The following is a 24,960-nucleotide window of genomic DNA, read 5'->3' as shown; positions in this document are numbered from 1 at the left end:
ACCGATCAATTTCATTTTCTGAATAAATTTTCATGATACAAATTGAGACTTTTCTTTTGCTATTATTTATAAATGTGCTGCAAATACATGATCCAAAACAAAAGTAGATGTGTATCCCTCAGCATAGTCTGCTTATTTCACTCATTCCTCATGTTACCTTTATTGATAGGTCTTAGCCACATAAATTTTATACTATTACTGAAGAGTCACATCTTTAAACTACTTTTTAGTTTTTCCTGTGTGTACCTTTGTCTTTGCTGAATTTGTGCTGACATGACCTGAACTGGAAGAGAGTGGATTGTGGAGCCTCCTGGTGGCCAGCACTGTATGCTGCAGTTTCAGTTCCAGAATCTCATTGAGCAGGGTTGCCTCCTGGTCCAGACTCTCCAGGATTTGGCCTTCAGTGGCCTTCACTGCTGCACGAACTGCCTTAACAAGGGCCTAGACAACAAAGACACTATATTTATTCCCTGGAGAAAGTCAGATGTGTAGTAACTCGCATAATGCATTTGAATAGCAATAGCCAGTTTAAAAGTGAAAGTCATAATCAAGTGCTTAAGTGATTATTAGTTTGTTTCTATCTCAGTGGGAGCTTTACCTCCTTATCTAATTGTTCATCCCCAGGAATATCAGTGCACTCCACAGTGACCCTTGTGCCATTTCTAAGTCTCTCTAGCTCCTCCTCCTTCTGTTGCAAAGCCAAGATGAGTTTAGCTAGTTGCTGTTGATGTTCCCATTCATGCAGCTCTGTGCCCTGCAGAATTCAGAGATGATTTCAAACAAATCGGTACAGATAGACATGATTCCCCATGGTGTGCCATATTATTGGGTACAGGGGTGTTGTTACCTGTGTGAGTGGACACGGTGTGGGTGGCAGATGCACCTCTAAGTGTTGCTGAGTAATTGACAGATCCGTGGCTCCATCCACCACAGCCTGGAAGAGCTGACGTCGTGAGGTGCAGATGTCTGTGATGTATCGAGTGAACTCATACTGATGCACAAGAGTAAGTTTTGGTATACACTCTGACAGTGCATCCTTCACCAAGGACAACAGTTTGGGTGTCTCTAAACCTGAGGGAGTGAAGACAGTAGGTTAAAAAAAAAACATTTATAAAGGTGTATGTGTCAATGCTTTCTGTGCAGGCAGTACAGCTCAGACACAAAAATAGCATCTGTTGTCTGTTCTGCCCGAAGAATGACTTATTAACAAATGCTAGGAATGAGTCACTGAAAATGACTCACTCTGATTTGAACATCTGCACTTTGGATGAACAATAATGGCAAGCAGTTGTGTATTTAGAGCAAGAGGGTGCAAGAAATCAAAATTTGTTCAAGACAAACAAAACACAAGGTGACAGAAATCACACTGTAATGTATCTAAACCAGGTTTTGTTGTTTTGCATAGAATTTAACAACAGAAGGCAGGTGAGTCAACAAAGACTCAGTGTATCATAATTGGTAAGTATCAACTCTTTCTTTTTTCACAGGGAACATTGTGCTCTCTAGCAGTCTACAGGAAACCCAGCTCTTGGACAACAACAGATGAACAGATGATAGGTTTATAGCTTTAAAACTTGACGTTTTTCAGCACCTGCTGCAGTGTTTAATCTGTGATTATTTTAAAATGCATAATCCCATGTAGGATGAATGAGAACACCTGTGACACTACTTTGAAATACACCAAATGATATTAAAAAATAATCATCAGTTATTGCAAGAGCTCCCACTAAAGCACTGTATTACATGCAAGGTTTCATTTGGCTCTTACCTTCCAAATGTGGAAAGATGTTTCTGGCCACTACAGCCGCCCCGATCACATTAGACCAGGGGAAACCACGGGCCACAGCAAACATAGCAGCATCATACACAAACTCCTGATGGAAACACTGCCGTTCATCACAGAACTCTGACCATGGGAAGTGACAGCTGAGCCTCTGCACGCCAGCCTCTCTCTGACAGACACAGGATTCATGTAAGTTAAAATGTTAAGGAAAGTGTCCTTACAAATGTTGCTTTTGAAAATCAAGCTGCTTTTTCTGGGTCTAAGCCCTCATTTCCCACCCATGTTCATTTATTTATTTATTTATTTACTTATTACTCTCTTTATTCAAGTTATTTGTTTACAATGACAAAGAGAATAAATGATTCCCACCTATGTTCTTTTTTTTTTTTTCGACCCATGTTCAATTCCCATAGACCGCTACGACTGACGTCATCAATACCGGAAGTAAACTAATACGCCGCCATATTGTATAAGAAAAGTGGCAACAAGAGAGACAGGGTGTGTTTCGCAGCCGCTTTATCGGTGATATACATATTTTAAACGGATAATTACTGACAGTTTGTTATCATTTATATATATGGTAGACTATTTTCAAACTCTGTACCCTGCTGAAAGGCAACGGTATGCTGACAAACTGGCTCTGATGGGTTTGACCCTTATAAAGACACTGGTGCTGAGTGGGAGCAGGAACACCGAAAATTAATAACCTTTTAACTTTTAAGATAAAATTACATACCAAAAAGATATAATCATTTTAGATGTGCACACAATTTTTTGGCCTTTCTTCATATAACTACACAAAATAGAACTACTGTCACCTGTTGCGGTTCTTGAGTCACGGTACGGTTCGGACGCAGAGGCCGGTACCGAACCGTGGATAACCTGTACCACTGCATTCCTATTGTTCACCACTTTTAATGGTTATACATAATATACAGCCTACATGTGACCGTTGGTCTACTACCATACGCTGCACTCTATCTCTGTACATTGAGTTCCTTACATTTTTCTACTTAGTTGGTGAAAACACAGGGGGTCCTGCAGAAAGACTTCTTTTCACCATGTCCAGCTCTGTTTGATCAGATTGCACGTGGGTTTGTCTTCCAAATTCCAATATGGCGGTAAAAATATAAATCACGTGACCCCTGACGTCATGTGGCAGTGGTCTATAGCAGTGGTTCGCAATTTTTTTCCAGCTTGAGTTGTAATAAATTGTTATAGATCTATAGTTTGTTGACTCTTCCATTGTCAAAACTGGAGGTCTTTTTGATGTCAGTGTAATCTTGCTGCATCTTTTACATCATTTGTCTCTTGCTATATTTGTTAGTGATGCTTCTTCTCTGTATTTTTGCTTTTGTGATGTCGACATAATAATTGTAATAATAATGGATTAAATTTCTATAGCGCTTTTCAAGGCACCCAAAGAGCTTTACATTAGTGCTTTACATGTGCAAACTGCTTTAGAAAACACTTTTCCTCTTTTTTCTTCTAATTCGGAAGACATTCATCGAAAATATTATTGTTATATATTTTCCTCTAACAACTGAATACTCTATGTGAAACACACATTTATTGCTACGATCAAGTGTTTGGGAAACAGAAACCTAGTTTATGATCGTATTGCAAATTTCCTGATGGCACTGAAGGCACCAAAACAACAACAAAAATGTTCTCGATTAAAACGAAAAGTATGCTGTTTATTAATATAATTCCAACCTGGAGTCTTGCTATCGTTCTCATTTCACTCTCTGTGAGGGAATCCATCCTTGATGAATGGTGCGGCTGAGTCCGTTTTGTTGCCACTGGCAACGGACGCGGAAGTGTGAAGTTTACGCTGCTAACGTGATGATGTCACGTCTTACGCACGGAGCGAGACAGTAGTTACATATTCCAGACTGAGTTGAACAAAACAAACATTTAGTAATTTAGATATGTTATATGTTGATGTATATGTTAAATAAACAAGTAAGAGAATACAATTTAGTCTTAAACTGCTCCCTCACTTTTATAATATTCTAAAACTGCTACATGATAATTGATTTCAGCGTCTGATTCCTAAATGTCAGAGGGTGTAGACCATGTGTTTGTTACTTTGTTAGAGAACACCAAGTCTGGTAACTGATCTGACATGTAACCAGGCTTATCAGTCAGGGCCACAGATGGCTCAGCATCTCTAATCCTCTTTCACATGAATCCCACTCCCCCTCCTCTCTCCCTCCTTCTTTCCCTTCTCTACTTACGTGGGCCTACGAATCATCCTGTTCCCCAAGAAATATCAATAAGATGGTTGTTTAATGTATAGATAATGGACATCAAGACGTTGTGATACACACTGTGATTTCCGGCTGAGAGTTTTGAAATAAAAACGGTGAATTTTACGCACAATGGCCAACTTCATATACAGGGAAGAGAAAAAAAAGACATTATTACATTAAATAAAAAATCTCTTTGCAGCTTCTTTAGTCCCTGAGGTAAAACATTTCTGCTTCTAATGTGATCTCCATGAAATCTCAGGCGACAGCATGCGCATTAGACGCATTCATTTTGAAATGTAAATCACCTACTTCCGGCCTGTACCTGCGGACTTTACGCATGCCTAAACGTGCGCCTCTTATCTGCGATCTCTGAGGGAAACTGGACGCGCAGCGCAACTCTGGCTGATGCGGAGCGGTCCAGACCCTGGTCCGCACCTGTGGGCGCGTCTCGATTGGAGTTTGGCACCTATAAAAAATGTTTTAATTGTTTTTTCTTTAATCGACTATCTATATGCATTTATTGATAAGACGGACGTGGTTCTCTAAACTCCTGTTGCTTCATAAATATGCGCCTCTGGAATCTGCATATTAGACCTACAGGGTAAGTAGTGGATCCAGTCTGTGTTTATATACATCTATAAGTTCTGCATTTGTCTTGTGTGCATGCATTGTGTCATTTTTATATCCATCTGTATCTGGTTGTGTTGTGGTGTCCTTGAGTCAGCACATAGCCTATAAGTTGTGTATGCATTTCCACATATTTTAGTGTAAATCCATGCATTTTATGTGTCTCTATGTGTGTGATCCAGTTGTGAGGAATATGCTGAGGTGAGTCACACACCTGCTTATAGGATAAGTGGTGGACAGGGAGCATGAGGGATTGGACAGTTATTAAGAAGTATGGACCTCCAAAAATAGGCCAGCATCATACTATAATCTCTCCAGTGCAGCTTCTTCCACTCAAGTCACTTGTGGATGTAGGAATGTCCCTATTCTGTCTGTTTTGAACAATGACAGAATAAGGAGTTTTATTCTCCATTGGAAAAAAAGACATAGGTATTAAAACCTTCATTTACTTATATAATTTGACTGCAAGTTTCAACAATCTTATGCAAATAATAGTCTTTCCACACAAAACGTAAATACATCTCTCTGCATATTACACATAGATTGATGCTGATTATTTGTAATTCAGGAAATAAATACATATTTGCAGGGAAAAATAATTCTTCAACTTTAAAAATAACAGTGCAAAACTGTGTCAAAATGCCTTTAAGTTTAGGGTTAAATCAAATATAGAATTTATAGATGATGTATATTCCAACAGAGGCATTAGAAATAAAATGCAGTCAAAAAAAAAATCCTCTTATTTCATTTCATTTTATTACCTGTTTGGTCATTACTCTATATAATATTCTTACGTTCATACATTTTACTACATGAAAATCATAAAAATCTTAATATTAAATCAATAATCAATCATGGCCAATAACTGTTTTCTTCCAAATGCCCTGCTTTGCAAAGTTCAGATTAATATTAAACCAAACATCAGTTCAGTAAAGTGTGTCTGCCTGTCGTCTAACATCAGGAAAGTGATGATACCTGTTAACAGCAGGTCTTTTTCCACAGAGCAGCTGCAGCTGGTTTCACTGCCTGGCTCCTGTCAGCACAAGCTACTCATCCATAACTTCCTGTCTACCCAGAATTCCCTAGGGCCACCCACACAAACACCTCTGTTTTCCCTGTCTCTCATTAAAGCTGTGAAGTGGATCTAAATTGATTAAATGGGTGTTACATAAATCTAAATTATGTAACTATATACCCTGCATTTTGACTAATAATTATTATCTTAGTGAAAGTGTTCCTCAAATTTTCAAGTTCATTAGTGGGAATATTGTTTGATTTGGTCAAAAACAGTGTATTGGAAGAGGGTTTTCTTTGTTCAAGGCATGGTGTTTAACCCATAAAGACCCAGCACTACTTTTGTGGCAGATCCCAAATTATTTTTTCCTCTTGATTTAACCTTTCTTAAGTGATTTATCAGCATTTATTATAGTATTATCTTCTTTATTTGGTGTTTTTTCAGGGAAAATCAGGTTTTTTCCTACATTCAATTCACTGATCATGTACAGGGTGTCCCATAAGTCTCCATACATAGGAGACATAATACATATGGTTCTAACATGTATTTCTTTATATTTCTTCTTTATAGTTCTTCAGCAGTGGAGGACACGCATTGAAATGTGTTCCCGACAAAATGGCAGTCATATAGAGCATATTATATAAATAAAAATGGTTTATGTCAAGAAACGTTTATTTTTCCTATGTATGGAGACTTATGGGACACCCTGTAGATGCTCATAAAAGCTCAGATTAACGCAGTTATGTCAAAACAGAAAAAAAAAAAATCAAGAAAAAGCGACTTTTTCGGTAAAATATACCATTAACTGAACATAAAACATGTCTCCATACACTGTCATTGATCCAACTCCATGGGTTTTACTGGTGAATCAATGTTGTAGAAGATGACGGTGTTTCCATGTTCACTATGGAGCCACTGAACGTCCAAATGGGTCATATCTGACAACCATGAAAAGATGACAAACTGTTTTTTTACACCAATTATTTACATTTATTTATAGGTTTAGTGGTTCAGAAGTTATTAAACATTTTACAACAGTAAATGATTTTGGTCGATGGTGGATGTTTGGGTCTTTATGGGTTAACATGTAGAAGCCAAAGAAAAGAGTTACTGCGTGAATAGATCCTTCTACAAGATATTGTTGGAAAACCTTGAGCATTAGAATGAGAGTCCATGAAAAATTCTTGCATAATGCAGCTTTCAGATTGTTTATTGTCCTTTTAACTCTTGAACATTTATTAAAAGGCTTTTCACTCACTCTATCCATCACACAGGCCTTTTCACTCGATCATTATCTTCATGAAAATGTGTCGTGTCCCCTCCTGGCTATAATTCAAACTTCCTTTTTTTTTTTTTTTCTTGCAAAATTTTGAAGTGAGAAAGAGAGAATCACAGGATAAAGTCTTGGAAAATAGCTTGTCACACTTCATACAGAGATGTCCCTCACACGTAGAAAAAACAAAATGCTGGCATGGCTTGATGGGAGCTGGAAGTGGTGAAGAAAACAAGCAGATTCTCACCTGAAGGTCGTCCAATATGCAACCACAGAACAAAATGTACATCTTAGCATAGGCACATATACAGTATGTTCTGAGGACACTTAAGTGGAAAAAAAAACACCCAGAGTTAGTTTTCATGGTATTGCTCATGCAGGTGTTGTAAATAACACTAATAAGCTCATTCACCATTAATGTTATTATCCATTGTTGGGTTAAAATGTCCTCTGCAAAAATAACATGTTTATGTGAACCCTTTTTTTTTTCCCACAATATCACTTCAATCCACTTCAACATGAGCAGAGAAATAATTAACAGAATAATAGCAAACATCTGTGTGGGTGTATAAGGTCCTGCTATTGACTGTGCAGATACAGTTTTATACAGAATTACATATTACACACGACACATAATTAGTTCATGGGAAAAACGATAAACTGAATATTCCATCTAACAGACAGTGGTGTGGTGGTCCCTGGAGAAGTCGGTATACTCTAAATTTTTTGCTTCTTTTTTTTTTTTTAAGTCCAGAAAAACGCTGTTTTAGAAACAGTGACATGTCAGATTACTCTAGTTTACCCAAAAGAGTGAGCCAATAATAATAGCCAATTAGAGGCAGAGTAGGGCGGGTCATGGCTTCACCATCCTAGGGGGAAAAAATCGGCAATTTGGCTCAGATACTACTGAATGGTGCACATCAGGGGGATTTAGAAATGGGTATACCCAATGCTGACTGAAAAATAAGTGGGTATACTCTGTGTACCCTGTTTACCCTGGATTACACCTCTGCTAACAGAGGTTGGGTTTTTTTTTTTTTATTTCAACCTTCAAAAAAATAGAGAATTAACAGGCTTTGAATACTAAAAATTGCCTCTACTGAAATAAACATCTAAGTCAAAGTAAGGCATGGGAAATGTCATATATTTGAAAATCAGATTTTTTTTGTACTGTAATTTAAATAGTTATTAGTTATCACTACAGTATATTATTCTTCCTTTCAAGAATTTCACAACCACAAAAATAAAAGACATTAAATGAGCAGATATATCAAAAAAGATAGTAAATCTGAAAGGTAATGTGGACCTAATTTAACAGATCAAGGTGATTCTAGTTGTAGTTGATATTCTTTTTTTTTTTAGTTGCTACTGTTAAATATGTTATCCCAGTTCTGATTTTAGCTCTTAACACTATCAGAGCCAAGTTTTGCTGATATCATTAGTTTGTAAAATGCCCCGCTGGTACTGTTTATCTCTTCTCAACAGCAAGTAAATATAATATAAGTTCTACTTCATGAATCGATCAACCTGTTTATACCTTAATTTACCGGCAATAATTAAATATATTACCTTCCAGTACAGTGCAAATGTCTTTGGCTACTTTAGGGTGTTTTTGCAGGGTTGTAAAAAGCACATTCATATTTATTTATTTATTTATGCTGTCTCTTTATGAAGAAACAAGAATATACAGGAAGTGTGTGAACAAATACATGCACAACACACACAAAAACAAGGCAAGAGTCAGGAGTTATTGCAACCAATATTCCCTATGAAAAAAAGTTGTCTAAACTATTAGACATGTCTTAAATGAAAAAACAGCAGATTAGGGCCTAGATATATTAGACATATTAAGTACAAAGGGAGGTCACATGACATACTTTGGTATTTTTTCCTTTTTTTTTTTTTTTTTTACAGACTTTTTAAAATAAATTCTTGTGTTTTGACAGAAAAAAATAAAAATAAAAACATTATTAGCTGGTGCTGCACTGTGTCAAAATGTATGTAAGAAGGAATCTGGTCAGGAAAAGAATAAATGAAAACAGGAAAAGCAAAAAAAAAAATACCGTAGAAAAAAAAAAAAAAAAATCAATGTTCAGTGTACAAAGAACAGGCAACAGCTACAAAAACGTCAAATGCACCTTGATACAAAAATGTTTTACCCTGATGAAAACTACACAAATTTTTCATCAGGACAAAAATCTTTAAAGTTTTTTTTTTTTTTTTTCTTTTTTTATATCTTTTATATCAGTGTATCTTGATGACAAAGACAGAGATGCATATTTTTGGTCATTATAGCTTGGTAAAACAATACACCTAATAGTGCCCTAAGACTACTGAACAGTATTGTAAGTATAAAGGGGAAAATGCACTACTTTTACTACTTTTAATTGTGTATTTTAAGAAATTTCACTACTTTTTTCTACCAGTGACAAAGGATGCAACACTCGCTGTTACCACTGGGGATCTCTCTTTCTGTCTTTATGTCCCAGATTATGTCACTACAAAGTTCAGGTCAGCTTTAATTAAAGCATTATTAAATCAGTGCCATATTAGAGGGTTTTAGAGTCACTTCCGAAGTTTCGCTTTACCTCTTTACAGCCACGCATTTAGGAATAACTTAAATTTGCCTCCTTCTTGCCTCCAAGTATAACTTATCTTTAACTATTTCAGCAATAATAAGCAGTTTTCTTGAACACAGGAAGACAAAAAGGGAGACAAACGGAGTGGTTGGTGTTTTCTATGACTTGTAAACACCCTGTGCTCTACCCCCTGCTGTCAGATAGATTTGACTGTAATTAAAATCCTTCCCTATTGGAGGTTCATGTGTGCGAAGGACACCAAAAGAGAGAGAGAGAGGAAGAAATTTGCATGTCAAGGCAGTTGCGTACCTCACCTTGACAAGAGGACACACATATGGTGACAAACAGACAAGCAGAGTTATGATGATCTATGAGCTTTATTTAATAAAACTGTAGGAGTGTTTTTCATATATTTGGCTGGCTGCTAAACTAAAAGGTAATTCCCATCCAGCTGTTGGCAAAGAATCCATCAGTATAACAAATTAGCCAGCGCTGTCTTCTGCAGGTCAAGAGCACTACTTGCCTCGCTACCATCTTGGCCTCACCATAGCAACCCCCCTCCTTCTCCCTCCTTCGCACACACACTCAGACATCTTCTTAAGCAGGCTTTTCGTTCTATCCTTAGCCCCCCCCCCCCCTTCTGTCTCTTTGCTTCTCCTCTCTCCATCCACCCCCTCCCTTGTCTGTTTGCCCGATTACTGACTGCCATTTTACCTTGAGAGCTGTGGAATCAGGGACTCTGCTGTACTTCAGTATATGACTCAAACAGCGGGGAGACACTCTTATGGTTCAAACTGTTAGTTTAAGCTGGCTGGACCTTGAGAGCATAGAAACAGATTTCCCTCCATCTTTTTTCACACCTCCTTGGACCATGTTTCTTGAAAATGTGAGTAACCGGTGTTAAATAGCATGCATCCTTGTTAAACCATTATATATTGCTTGGATTTTATTAATTTGTTAAATTTAGAGCACGAAATATGTTGTATTTTGTTCCTGTTTTGTAGAAACTGCTAGTGTGTGGAACTTGTGGTGTTATAATGCCCTGCCGACGGTGTGGTTTCTGCTTAAAGCTCCCCAAAAATGCATCTTTGTGGCTCCTAAACTTTAAGAAGTTGAATCAAATTACAATTGGATGTGATTTTCACTTGAGTATAGGCATTTAGGTATGAGCGAGAAACTGTAACCTTACATGAAGCTGGATTAAGTTGCCTATTCAGGCCACAGTAGGGGAAAATAATTTTAAGCTGAGTTCTTAACCTGTGCAGCTTTTTCAGCAGGTCCGGAAGCCTGGATTATTAATTATACAAGTAGACATTTACTCTGACTTTCAATGTGGTAAAAGTGTTTTTCCTTCTGAACAATCCTCGATCCTCAACTAAAATAAATTATGTCAGTCTGTTATTTTCTAAGAAAGTGAAAAAAAGACTGTCAGGACTGATTTACAAAACACTCGGTCTCCAACAATTTGCTCCTTTTAAAAAAATCTAGGAATGTAAATCAAGTTTAAACTGATTCAATTTCACCCAGATATAAAAGAAAGTGGATGGAGGGATATATTTGGTGTAAGGTACAGGAAGACAAGGCAGTAGGAGGATTAGGAAGTGTCACGTTGATACTGCCTATAGCTAAGAGTAGTCTAAAAGCCCCTTTAGAGTCCTGATAACATTGACCTTTATGGATGTTCAGCTTTGAAAGTCACCAGATTTACAATACAGTGAATATCTATCATCTACATCTATCACATCATTCCAAGTATAAAATATAAAGACAGGCCTGTGTGCTATTCTACACATAGTGAAAAAATATGTTTTTGCACTTTGTTGCACATGAGAATTGCATTTATAAATTGTGACGTTAAATAACAGTGAATTACATGCTGTGCTTTATACAAGTCGGCCTAGGTTTGCTGTAGAGAAGCAGGGCAGAAACTTTTCATGTCCACCCCAGATTTCTGGGTGTGTGACAGGCAACACTAAATATAGAAGCCTGTAGGAAGCTGTTTTAAACATCTGTAAACTGTGAATGTGTGCAATGCTTTCAATGTTTCAATTTTTCTTATAGGATGTGAATATGTTCTTTACAGTCCGTACAATTGTCTCTAAAAGTCTGCATATATATGAATCACAATTGCTTTTATTTACTGATTGTTGCTTTTACTTAATTATTGTAGCTTTAGTCATGGTAATAAATAAACAGAGCACAACTCAGCCCAAAACAAATCCATGTGGACAATAAGCATATTGTATCAGAGTTAGAGATGCAAGATTTCAGCACTGAACAAAAATGACAAAGAAATCTTGTGGAAACTGTCAACTTAAAGTCATTTTTGCTAATTCAGTTGCAGGAAAGCAGGACCTTAAAGTTTGTCCAGGAAGTAATTTAACATCTCATATGTTTTGGCGTTTGTAGTTGATGCCGTCTGCTGAATCCATATCCATATCAAGCAATCTTATTGGGAAATGGAAGAATGATTTGCTAGTTACAAAAACACCAACTGAAAATCCTTTTAAGATTTCTCACTTGAATTATACCATGGTGTTGTGTGATTAAAGGGTGATTCTCCACTTTTTTTAAAACTACTTTCCTACTGGTCAACTGTTAAGCCTTGTGCTTTTTTGTGTTTTTAGGTATATGTGAAAACACAGCATGCATTCAGTCCAGGAAGGGGTGTGGGACCCTCAGCCCCCATCTAAGCATGCCTCTCCCCATCCCCCACCTTACTCCTCCAACTCACGACTCACCCATGTGACCAGAGCTGCCCCGGCCAAGCGGATCACCTTCTACAAAAGCGGCGACAGCCAGTTTGGGGGTGTTAGGATGGCCATCCACAAACGTAGCTTCAAATGCTTTGATGCGCTGCTGGATGACCTTTCCCAAAAGGTCAGTGAGAAAGGCCTCACAGACATGTCTTTTGAAGCTGACAGATGCAGCTTTTTTATATCATGTTTTCTAATATAACTTTAGCTTTTGATCTGAAAAATTTCATCTATCGTGGGAGGCAGCATGCTTTTCTTTTGGTAAAATAATTGATTTGGAGACACAGATACAGTTCAACATATCTGTCTATTTAAATACAGGTGCCCCTGCCGTTTGGTGTGCGGACGGTGACCACCCCCCGTGGAACACACACCATCAAACAGCTGGAGCAGCTCCAAGACGGAGGCTGCTACCTCTGCTCTGACAGGCGCCAGGCTAAGCCAATCAACATGGATCTAGCCACCAAACGGCCCAGCATCTGGTACTACCATAGCCGGAGGCCCCAGAGGCCCGATGCTTCATCTGCTACACCACCAGGCTATTTATCACATAGGCACCGGCGGATCCTGCTTGTAAAGAACGGTGAGCCAAGCATAAGGAAGAGCATAGTGCTGAGCAGGAGATCAACCAGAAGTCTAAGAGCATTTCTGGAGGAGGCGTCGGAGGTAATGCAGTTTCATGTCCGCAAGCTGTACACTGTGGAAGGACGTAAGGTAAGGAGTGATGTTGGATTTAAAATGAATTATTAATGTGCTTTGTACTGCACATTAGCCCTGATAAATCAATACTAATGATCCTGGGCTTGTTTCCAGATCGACAGTGTGCAGAGCCTGATGACATGTCCGGGTGTGTTGGTGTGTGTTGGACGGGAAGCCTTTAGTCCAGTGTTGGTAAATTTCATTAGGAAGAGTTCAGAGGAGAAACTTCCCGGTCTGAGCAGTAAATCTCCTGGACTTGGCCCCAGGACTCCTGGAAATGGGGCCAGATCTCCTGCTACTCAAGGAACAAGATCACCACCTCATGGAGCTCAATCCAGAGCCAGCGAGTACAGCGAAGGTCATGAGAGTAAGAAAAACGGTAGGTTCCGGGAGGATATTCACAAAATGTTTAAAACTCCAAACATTTACTATGCTGCCTTAACTCTCTTTTCTATCTCTACTTTCAGTTAATTTTGGCCTTGAAACCAAAAAGAGCATCATTCACCCTCGTTCTGACTCTTCAAACCGCTCGGCCCGCTTCTCCCTGTCTTCAGAGAAATCATATGGAAATGGCATCAGTGCCCTGTCTCAAGCCAAAACAGCAATTATGAATGATGACATTGAAAAACGTGTGCTGGTCAATAAAGACGGCAGCCTATCACTGGAGATGAGGGTGCGTTTTCACCTCCAAAATGACGAGACCCTGCAGTGGTCCACTCAGATTAAAAAATCGCCTCCTTTACCCAATGACTGTTGCCCCCTGAGCCAGGACCATCCTCATTTCCTGCAGCAGGGCCAATCAGAAAGCTGCTCAGACCCTGACTCAGCGTCCTTTGATCCAGAGGGTGTGGGTTTCTCCAGCCAGACTCTGCAGTGTGCACTTGAAGGAAATCATTGCCCCTGCTGTTACCAGAGACAGGTGCAGCAGTATGACTTATGGGAAAACCCAGCACACAGCCATAAACAGCCTGTCCCCCCTCCACATGGATCCAGCCAAACCCACACTATAATGAGACATTCACACTCCTCTAGTTCCTCTTCATCGTGTAATTCCAGGAGGGTGGTGCGTTGCAGAGCAAAGCTCACCAACTGTGGAGAAGTTTCAGGTTCAGAACAGAGCCAGCTGGTTCAGGAGGAAATGTGTGTCACAGAGCAAGTTGAACACAGAGTGGAGGTAGAGCAGGATGGAGACACTCACATAGAGGTCTGTAAGGTGAGCAGGTGCTGCAGCCGGAGTGAAGTGATCACTGTGGATAACACCTCACGACCTCAGAGTGGAAAGTCATGTGAGGATGAGGTCATGGGGGAAGAAGAGGAGGGGCGGCCCATGTCGGCAGTCAGTAGTTCTTCACGTATCCTGCAAACTCTAAAAGAGGACCAAGACGATGAGGAGGATGACCTGCCACCAAGTGCTTCACAATGTTGTCAAAGAAATGAACCATCACCAACCCCAACTTCCCAGAGTCATGTGAATGACAAGCCAACAAGTAATGTCTCAGCAGGGTCCATCCACTCAACCGAACACAATAAGCTGGATATTAAGAGTGAAAGTAGAGCTGAATCTGCTTGTCAAGGTGGAGCAGCTACCCCACGATCAACAGCTGGAGCAGGTACGATGAATCGGGCTTCCAGCGCTCAGTCCAAAATAAGCAGAGCCTCACACAAATCTACCAAAGCAGATGATGAGACTGAAGACGTAAAGAGGGTTGTTAGCGGCTTATCTGGACGCTCTGGAATTTCAGCAGGGACAAGTGTATGCCCTAATTGTGGAGGTTGCAAACGTGTAGTCTCCCGTAATTCCAACAGTAGAGCATCACAGAGGTCCCATCACTCCAGTCGACTCTTGCCAAAGCCCGGCGCCACTCTTCTCAATCAAGAAAACACCAAAGAAGGCAGTGACAATGATGGTTCAGATGCATCTGATCAGTCAACACAATCCAACAAGTCAAATGTCACTAACCATGGGCGCATCTCTGCAATATCAAATGGAATAGAGGGCAGAGCTTCTAGTGCCAGATCTACTCCTGAGCCAGTGGGGCAGGAGGAAGAAAGAACTCCAAGTGCTGCCTCAGCCAAAAGCCACAGGTCCAGCAGATCTCATAAGTCTGGCTGTAAGGGTACTACTTGTGTAACCGCTGAAAATGTGGATAACAGAAGCCAGAGCGCCATGTCAGCTCAGTCCAACCTGTCAACCAAGACTAAAAAATCAAACTACAGTGCCACAGCTAATACTCCTGATATTAAAAAACGGGAGGAAGCAGACGGGGAGAATGTTTTGGAGAGAGCAGTCAGCTCCTTGTCAGTCAAATCTGGTGCTTCAGTCAAATCTCACAAGTCCAACAACAGTGCAGGGGTTGAAGAGGATGAAACAAATGGAAGGGCATCAAGTGTCCTCTCTGTTAAATCTAATGCATCTGCCAAGGAAGAAAGACCTGCTAGTGCTCTGTCTGCCAAATCAGTGAAATCAACCAAATCAGAGGTTTCAGCGCAGTCCAAAACATCTCACAAGTCCTCTTGTAGCAATTGTGCCAGAGCAGCATCACCAGGTATTGAGGCTGCAGCTGAAATTGTAGTAGGAAAGGAGGAGGGACCAGAAGCACAGGATAGGACAGCAAGTGCCATGTCAGTTAAGTCCAATATATCTGCCCAGTCTAATAAATCCCTTAAGTCCAACAAAGCTGCGGAAAGGACACTTTCCCCCAGGTCGGATACCAGAGGAGATGCAGAAGACAGGGCAGCAAGTCAAATGTCTGCCAAGTCGGTTAAATCTATTAAGTCTACCAAGTCAAACTGTAATGGCAACACCGAGGCAAGTTCTGACATGGGAGACAATAGTGAAGAAGCTCACATCAGGGCTGGCAGTGCTTTGTCTGTTCAGTCTAACCAGACAAAAAAGAGTTCAAGAGTGGCTTCTCCAGCAAAAGGCAAATCTGACCGTAGCAGAACCTCTAGTGCTATGTCAGGGACATCACACACTTCTGCCAAGTCCACCAAACCCCAGAAAACAAACCACACTCCAGCAGCAACTTCAATTTCAACTGAGGCTGGTGAACCTTCAGTAGAGGTGAATGGAAATGAAGAGGAAAATAATGAGCGGGTGGCCAGTGCCATGTCTGTAACATCCAAATCATCAAATAAATCAACAAATGTTGTGACCATTAAAACACTAAATGGGGGTGATGAAGGAAATGAGACAACAGAGAGACCACAGAGTGCTGTATCAGCCAAATCAGAAAAATCCATTTCATCAGCTTCCAACCTTAATGGAACAACTGAAGCTGCTGAAAACGTGGTGGAAGATAATGTACCTAAAAGCAGAGCTTCTAACCAAACACTTTCCCCCAGGCGGGCTCGTTCACCCAAATCACCAGGTCCTCCTGGCAGTTCTCAGTCCCAACAGCTGTCACCTGGTACTGGAGAAACAAGAGGGTCCAGCGTTTTGTCAGTTCATTCAACAGCCTCTGCCAAATCTGCTAAATCAAGCAGGTCTAAGTGTCACTGTGGAGCAGGTTCAGGACTTGATAAAGTGAAGAAGGAAAGCATGGAAGAGGCAGTGTCTGAGCGAGCAGCCAGCATTCATTCATCTTCATCCAAAAGGCAAAGGAGAGAGTCAGGAGGCACTGAACAACCACTGAGTCGAAACTCATCCGGATCTGTCTCTCTTGGGCTACCAGCAGACCCAGAGACAGCAGAGTCAGACAGTGAATCTTGTGCAAATGCTGATGAGAGCAAATCAAAAACAGTAACACCTGATGTCAACAAAAGCACAGAGGAAGTAATTAATGAAGAAAGACAGAAAACAGGGTCTGCCATGTCTCAGACATCCAACAGTAATGGCAATAAAAGTAGTTTGTCTCAAAATCCACCTGCTTTAGATATTCCAACTATTAAAACACCAGGAGGTCATGAAGATGAAGATGTGAAAGAACATACAACAAACAGAGCGCCCAGTGAAGTTTCAGCTAAAAGCAATCATTCTGCTAAAAGCAGTAAGTCCAACAAATCTTTATGTAAGTGCAGTGTCAAAGCAGCTCCTCCAGTGGTTACTAGTAAACCTGTAGAGCAAGATGGTAGCACCACTTCAATTGATAAAGGAAGTGTGAAGTCTGGGTCTACTGCAGCATCGTCAGCAAAGGCTCGTGTTAGGAGCAAATCACCTAAAAATAGTGCAACACCGTCCAGAGAATCAGGAACTGGTGAATGTCAGAACCAGGCTTCCAGTACACCAACTAATGAAGCCAAAGAGGAAGTAGATCTCACAGACAACAAGGCGGCCAGTGTTCGCACCAAAAGCCCATGTTGCCTCAGGCCTGAGTCAGCAGCTTCTAGGAAGAAAGAAATCCCAGTTAATTCCTCAAGCCCATGTCCAGTACACAACTCCAGACCCAGCAGCAAAGTGGACACAAGTAGTGAAAGTATTCTGTCTCACTCTTTGTCTGCAGCTGATTTACTCAAGGACAGAATCGCAGCTGGACGTCCAAACAGCCAACAGTCAAAAGCCAGCAAGTCCAAGAGTGAGAAGAGTGGAAAGAGTCAAAGAAACAAAAAAGAGAAGGTGCAACTGACACCCTTTTGTCTGCCCAATGCATCCCCCAATGAAGTAGTCAGTGACTGGCTGAGGAGCATTCCTACTAACAGCAGCATGCTCGCATTCAGTGATGAGCTGAATGAGGAAGAAAAGAAATCTGGAGAAGATGTTGGAAAGGAAGACGAGAAACCTGAACTCGAGAAAGACAAGGAGGAGGAGGAGGATGAAGGAGAGAAAGAGAAGTCAGATGAATGTGATGCAATGGAGGAGGAGGAGAGTTCAGAGGCACCTCCAGCTAATGCAACAGGGTCTTCTGTTCAACCAAACACTCTGCAAGGTGGTGAGACTCTGCCCAGGAGTTGGCACTCTTCAGCTGCTGTGATGAAAGTTCTACTGGGCTCATCAATGGGGAGGTGTCGAAGCATGCCTGAGGTAAGCTAAAGTTAAAAAAAATAAATAAATACCAAAGTTCAGGATAGAATAAATTGTTGCCATCATACTTTTTGAATGTTTGTAACAATACTTTTGTGCCTGAATATGCAAAAATATCAAGAAATACTCTAGAGAAAAACTGTAAGTTACTCATAATTATAATTATCAGGTAAGATATGAATTTAATAAAGTGGTTCTTTGGCTCTGAAAACCAACAGTGGTGCCCCATTCACTGTGAAAACTAACTTTAAATATTGGTGAATTGTATGTTTCTGATTTGATTTGACACACTTAAACGTAAACAAACTTTTGTGTTGAAGTTACTCTATTTTTACAGCGTATGTACTGTAAATTAGTTCTAAATGTCAAAAATCAGCTATAAAAAAAGTATATTGGTTGACTCCTTTCCTGTTTTAGTAACACATAAAGCTACACGTAAAAATAAACATGTGCAGAATCTGTCATGTATCTAACTGGTATTCTCTGAATAATTTTCTAGGTGTCTCCAGTTTATGGTCGCAGACTAAGTACATCAGCCAAAGGGCTCTTGGACTGTCTATCTCAGCTTCAGCTCATTGAACCTACAGTAAGCTCCGGCTATGATGCCCATAAGAATCAACAACAACAGTACAGTGATATAATGGCCATCCTTCAGTCCCTGTGGCTCGCTGAACCCCGTAATATACAAACCAAGGATGTTGGTACAGACCAAGTTAGTCCTCCAAGGTCTTCATCTGGGGTTGGCATGAGTAGTGGCTCAGGTGGATCTGGGAAGGAGAATGAAAATCGGGGAGGAGAAGAAACACCCCCAAAACAGGCAGATTCATCACATGAAGATGAGGAGGCAGGGAAGGTTTTAAAGGAGGGAGGAACTGTGGGTGAGGCCGTTCAGAACATGGAGGAAGCAAAGACTGACACACCAGAGGAGCAACAGAGTTCGGTTCCACCAAGTCTAGATAGCCCAAAAGCAACTGAAAACCCCTCGTCATCCGACAAGAGTTCAGCCAACGACAGCTCCAAATCCCCCTCTGATAATGAGCATGAGACTCCTGAGGATTCCAGCTCAGACACACCCCCAACTGTCCTAAGAGCGCCGCTGACCAAACGCATATCCCAAGACCCTGATCCGGTATGGGTCATGCAGCTGCTCAAAAAGCTTGAGAAACAGTTCATGAATCACTACACGAACGCTATGGCCGAGTTTAAAGTTCGCTGGGACCTGGACGACAGCCTCATCCTGAACACGATGATCTCTGAGCTGAGGGATGAGGTAAACCGGCGCATTCAGGCCAGCATACAGCGTGAGATGAAGAAGATCCAGAGCCGAGCTGGGAAAGGGGGGAGGACACCGAGGCCACCACAAGGAGCGAACCTCTCCAGGGACTCTACAATGACTGAAAAGCGGCGCAGACTTTTAAAGGTAAGATGAAGTAATTCTACATGTACAAATCTGCTTCAGCTGATTTTTTTTCTTTTTGCTTTTGACTGCAGATAAACATTTGCTTTCTTTTCCAGGTTATGAAAAACCAGTCAGCAAAAACTGCAGATTCCTTCAGCGACGAAGACATGACAGGCGAGTTCAGCGACCAGCGCAGTGACGATGAGTACTGCCCCTGTGATGCCTGTGTCCGCAAAAAAATGGCTGCTCGACCACTTAAAAAACCTGAAGTTGAAGCACCGATAATGATGGAGTTTGACCTCCTCAAGATACTTCAGCTAAAGAAAATGCCATGTACTCCAGCTTTGTCACAACCTACAGAGGAGGAAGGTGAAAGCACGCCCGTGGAAGAGGAGGAGGTAAGGAGTTTGGGGGTTGTGCAAGAGGAAGAGGAGGAGGAGGAAACCAAGGAGGACATCAAACCTGATATAGTGTTAGAAGAACCTATCCCAGAGGAGGATGAAGAGAAAGAAGAGGAAGAGAAAGCAAAGGTACAAGAGGGGGGAGAAGCTGTAGAAGAAAATGATGAAGAGGAAGAAGGAGAGGAAGAGGTAGAATGCCAGTGCCAGTGTGCTAGAAATGAGGACAGCGACAAAGCAGACGAGGAGGAAGAAGCTGAGGAGAGCAGCAGCAACACAGGTGATGATGACGAGCGAGGAGGTGAAGAAGAGGGGGCGAATGCAGAGGATGAAGGAGATACAGGAGAAGATGAGACTGGAGATGATGATGGAGAGACAGGAACAGGAGAAGAAGATGAGAGTGACAAAGATACTGCAAAAGAAACAAGAGGAAATGAAGGGGAGACATCTGAAAATGAAGAAGGTGATGATGATGAAAAGGAGGAGGAGGAAGAAAAGTCAGAAGAGGAGACAACCAAGAAGGAAAGCGGAGAAGAGGAAGAAGAAGAAGCAAAGGAGGCCTCTGGAGAGACAAAAATGGCAGCGAATGAAGAATCAGCAGCGGTGGGAGGAAATGTCAGTGCATCAGCTGAGGCAGAAGATGAGGATGAAGGTGACGGGGATGATGACACCACAGAGGGAGAGTCACACGAAGAAGAGAAAGGAGGGGAGGCGTCAGGGGAGGAGAGAGCCTCACCACAGGTAAACACACATAGGACTCTTAAGTTAGAAAAGAGAGTCAAACTGAAATGTTGCCAAATAGAGTTCATAAAGTGAAGTACCACTTAAGAGGTTTTTCCACAATAGTGCACTGAGGTTGGCCCGTTGTCAAGGAGATGCCTCAATCTTCATCACTTAACTGAAAGCCCAAAGCCAAAAAAGCTGAACTGTACTCACTTTAGATCTAGTATTGATCCCAAAATGTATTTTCACCATCATCACAGTATTAGCATGTACAGTAAACACATCCCAAGACATGAGACAAAAAAGAAAAATCGTTAATGCAAACATTTGACCTATAGTGAACCACTGGATACATGGGCTATGCATTCAACAAGATCAAATCTACCCTCAAGTTAGGCAGAAATGAGGAGAAAAATGGCAGATTACACTGGAAAAAAATCTAAATCTTACCAAGTGTATTTTTTTCATTTCTAGTCAAAATATCTCATCACACTTAAAATAATCCAATCCAACTTTATTTGTAAAGCACTTTAAAACAACTGCAGTGGACCAAAGTGCTGTACAGAAGAAAAATTAAAACCAAAATAGAAATATAAGATAATATAAAATAAGACATAATCACCTAAACAGTAACTTTTTAGTGAGATATAAGAACTTATTTTTAGACAATAGATCTTGAAAATCTTATTTCAAGAAATCTTACCATGATAATTTTCACTTGTTCCATTGGCAATTTTTTTTTTTTGCTTGAATTAAACAAAAAAAATCTTGAATTAAGCAAAAAAAAAAATCTGCCAATAGAACAAGTGAAAATTATCATGGCAAGATTTCTTGAAATAAGATTTTCAAGATCTATTGTCTAAAAATAAGTTCTTATATCTCACTAAAAAGTTACTCTTTAGGTGATTTTGTCTTATTTTAAATGTGATGAGATATTTTGACTAGAAATGAGAAAAATACGCTTGGTAAGGTTTTGATTTTTTTCTAGTGTATGAAAAGAACGTTTCACAATAGTGTTTCTTAAAAGCCTAACCTTGGAGATATTTGGCACATTAGCTACTGAGGCTACATGTCCTATATAGAGACAAAGTACCGCCCCTTTTGTTGTGTTCTATGAGACCTTACTATGGAAAACATGAACTGCAGGTAATGGTGAATGATTCATTTACACATGTTGATGATGTCTGTCAATTTAAAAGATAATTTTACAAGCTGAGAAAGTCATGCTTTGTGGAAAAGATAGTAAAGACACGTCACCGACACAAAAACAGCCATTATCTTGATATATTTTACCTTAATCTTCATAAAGGAGGTGAAAAGCTATTTAAAGAGATGAAAACAAGAAGTCTGGTCATGTTGAAGCTGCAGACAGATCCTCAAACGATTTAAACAGACAAGAGAGACACATTTACAAGGACATCACAACTTAGTAATCTTTGTATTGATGCAATTTTACAACAAATTGATTTTATTCACTTGTAAAAAAAAAAAAAAAAATCTTTTAAATTGATGCATAACTCAATCAAAAAAATACTCCTCTCTTACCACTGACTACAATACACAATAAGGTCCCACAGGAAGAACTGGAAAGGGTGGGACTAAGCTCTCTACACATCGTATTGGCTGCAGTCTTTTTAAATGTAGTAGCTCTTGTATGTATAATCAAATAAAAATTCTGATAAAATATAGAGCCAGGAGGAGGTGCCGAGGTCTAGTTTCCTTCAGAAACACTTGAAATAGAACCGACTAAAGCTCGTTCTTAATTTATTATAATTGCTATACTAACCCTGCACATTTCCCTCATATCATACAGGCCTAAAATAATTTAGACTCGGGACAAAGTGTTTATGTTTGAATTTTCTTTAATTGTAAGGACCTGAACATGACCACAGGGTTAAAGTCTACCTTAAAGAAGAATCTGACCCATGGCAACCTAACCTAAGCCTGTGGGGATGGATAATCTTGCTATCCTATTAGGTGGACTGAATAAATCTGTTTTGTTTAGAAGCAACACAGGGTTTCAACTCATGGATGTCACTAACCAACTGCTTAAAAGTAGTGCAATCTTCTGCAAAGTGGACATTTAGATATTTTCTACAAGTCTGACCTGTAATTCCTGAAACTTAGCAGCTTCTTGAATCTCTAAAAGATCATTTATTGTTTAACCCTCAGGATTTAGAGGACACTCCAGCAACTGAGGGAGAGGAGGGAGATGCCGAAGATTCAGACACCGACAGACTTCCGAGTAACACCAGCGCAGATGAATCAGGACATGAGGGTGGTGGAACCACGGGAAATGAGGGCGACAAAGAGGGTGGAGCAGATGGAGATGATGAAGATGAGGTGGTCAAAGATGCCGTTAAGGAATTGAAGACGGATACAGATCGAAAAGAGAACGGTGCTCTCCTCCATCAGTTCACCAAAACATCTGTGGAGTCCCAGCCCGGCTCTTTGGAGGACGTTGACGCTGATTCACCTCCAAACCCCGTCGACACTATAGAAGTGCCCAAAATGGCGTCCACTGGTGGTGCAGGCCAGAGGAGGAGCCGGTCACCAGGCAGAGTCCAGCGCCGCAAACCCAAGGAGAGCGACGTCAAACTGGACCACTCTGACATGTAACTTTCAGAGACGAGGCGTGGTGTTCCCACAAGTCTTTTGGAGACTTCACAAGTACATTTTTTTTATTTATGTCGGTTTAAAAAACTGTAACCGACACAAAAATACACTTGAAGCACTTTATCACTCACAATCCAGCGTGAGAGTGACTGACGAAGTCCCATTATTCTAGAAACTTGAAACCATGACATTATCTTATTTTATGATATAAATTCCATTTGCAATGTTAATTTGTATATTTGTGAAGTACACTGAATATATGAAGAGATATGTGTATTTCTGTACTATATATGGATGAATAAGGTATATTTTTGTGACAACAAAACAACATTTAGGTAATAAATGTTTATCATATAGCCATTAAATATACCATTTACCTCAAAGTAATGTTAGACTGTTTCAGTGTTGTTAGGCAGGATGGGAATAGCAGTCATTGATTTATGTATCCATCAGTTTTTTGTGTTATGGACATGTCTCATTAGGGGGAATCTGGATTCTCAGGGCTTTGGACAGTTGTGCTACTTAAAAAAAGGTCAGGGCCTAGATATTACTTAACTACATATCTAAATCTACAACCTCTTTAGCTCAGTCTTGTAATCTGATCACCTTAAGTTACTTGAAAATTGACCATTATATTTATTTGAAATAATCATCTACATTTGAATATTTTATTCTTTTGGGATTTTTGCGTTCTGTGATGTATAATTTTACCTCAGAATGTATTTATCTTACAATGTGATGTGTTCTTTCAGCAACTGGATCTTGTGATTACATAGCTCAATGTACTCTACCTGTATGACTAATAATAGAAACCCTGTGAAAAGACTTGCACAACCGAGCACAAACATGACACTGAGCGTTAACTGTGAGAACAAACACTTTTTGGTTCTTACACGCATCCATATCTACGTTAAACGACCCGAGGCGACTGTCTGTTACCTGCTTGAAAGAGCTTTTCTTAGGTACATGTTACATGCTGTTCATTCAAGTGAGGTTTGCATAACCATCTATGTGGAACGACAGCGTGAAGCGTGTTACTGATGCCTTACTGTATCCATGGATATTCCAGGGTGGAAGGACACAAACAGAGGGGGAATCATGGTTAAGTGGCTAGCTTTCATTTCTTCTCTCTCAAAAGTCTGTTAAAGAGACCGGAATCAAACAAACCTGCTCTTCAAACACTAGAAAATAAACCATCGAGGTGTATTTTCTCTCACAAAACCAAACCAAGCTGAGTAAGCTGGACTGCAGGTGTATGTTCACAACTGTAAACAAAGAAAAATATGTTTTTCTCTTATTGCTTAGTTTGTAAAAAGCCTCCTGCTTGTGGTGAAGGGAGTGTGTGCCTATGCTGCTGTTCATCTGGTTGGCTGTCCGTCAGTCTGTGACATAACCAATATCATGTACCTTCAGAAAATGAATATATGAATGTAATAATGTTGTAAATATAATAAATGTACCAGATGCTGAATACATGGTATTGTTTTACCATAAATGCACAATAGGCAGGTTCAGCTGGCTTATGTATGGATAGACTGATCATTCTACAACCACCTTTCCAAAAAAGTTTGGAATCTGTAAAGAAAAAAAAAAAGATATAGAAATAAATATAATGATTGGCAAATCTCATAAACCCATACTGTATTTGCAACACAACATAGAAACATATCAGATGTTGATTCTGATAAATCGTACCATTTTAAAGACAAAAATGATGATAGCAACACATCATAAAACTATAATGGAGCTTCGTTTACCAATGTGTTACTGCAAATCTTTTAGCAATATCTGCAAACTTTTTTTTTTTTGCTTAATTCAATTTTTTTTTTTTTTTGCTTCGTTCAAGCAAAAAAAAAATCTGCCAGAGGAACAAGTAA

At 40.1% G+C, this 24,960-nt stretch overlaps 2 protein-coding genes across 5 annotated transcripts; one reads left to right on the top strand and one right to left on the bottom strand.

Moving 5' to 3' along the window:
• Positions 1-156: 156 nt before the first annotated feature.
• c2h8orf74 (chromosome 2 C8orf74 homolog) lies at positions 157-3,627 on the bottom strand. Its single transcript, XM_030157004.1, has 5 exons — positions 3,500-3,627; positions 1,769-1,952; positions 848-1,071; positions 599-754; positions 157-441 (listed from the first exon to the last, which is right to left on the bottom strand). Exons 1-5 carry the CDS (start codon positions 3,545-3,547, stop codon positions 220-222), a joined length of 834 nt encoding a protein of 277 aa, XP_030012864.1. The 5' UTR covers positions 3,548-3,627; the 3' UTR covers positions 157-219.
• Positions 3,628-4,412: 785 nt separating this feature from the next.
• rp1l1a (rp1 like 1a) lies at positions 4,413-24,554 on the top strand. Of its 4 annotated transcripts, none has more exons than XM_030156068.1 (9): positions 4,413-4,639; positions 12,160-12,412; positions 12,610-13,002; positions 13,102-13,366; positions 13,455-17,947; positions 18,447-18,830; positions 18,876-19,367; positions 19,463-20,485; positions 22,640-24,554. In XM_030156068.1, exons 2-9 carry the CDS (start codon positions 12,179-12,181, stop codon positions 23,084-23,086), a joined length of 7,731 nt encoding a protein of 2,576 aa, XP_030011928.1. In that variant the 5' UTR covers positions 4,413-4,639; positions 12,160-12,178; the 3' UTR covers positions 23,087-24,554. The 4 variants fall into 4 exon arrangements, with proteins under 4 accessions (XP_030011928.1, XP_030011919.1, XP_030011901.1 ...); XM_030156059.1 differs by having other exon boundaries at positions 4,414-4,639; positions 13,455-15,366; positions 15,397-17,947; positions 18,447-19,367; XM_030156041.1 differs by having other exon boundaries at positions 4,414-4,639; positions 18,447-19,367.
• Positions 24,555-24,960: the final 406 nt, after the last annotated feature.

The sequence above is a fragment of the Sphaeramia orbicularis genome, chromosome 2, assembly GCF_902148855.1.
Source record: "Sphaeramia orbicularis chromosome 2, fSphaOr1.1, whole genome shotgun sequence".
In the NCBI taxonomy this organism is placed as follows: Eukaryota; Metazoa; Chordata; class Actinopteri; order Kurtiformes; family Apogonidae; genus Sphaeramia; species Sphaeramia orbicularis.
Note: the sequence above shows the minus strand (reverse complement) of the source record. Positions and strands in the feature narration are given on the sequence as shown.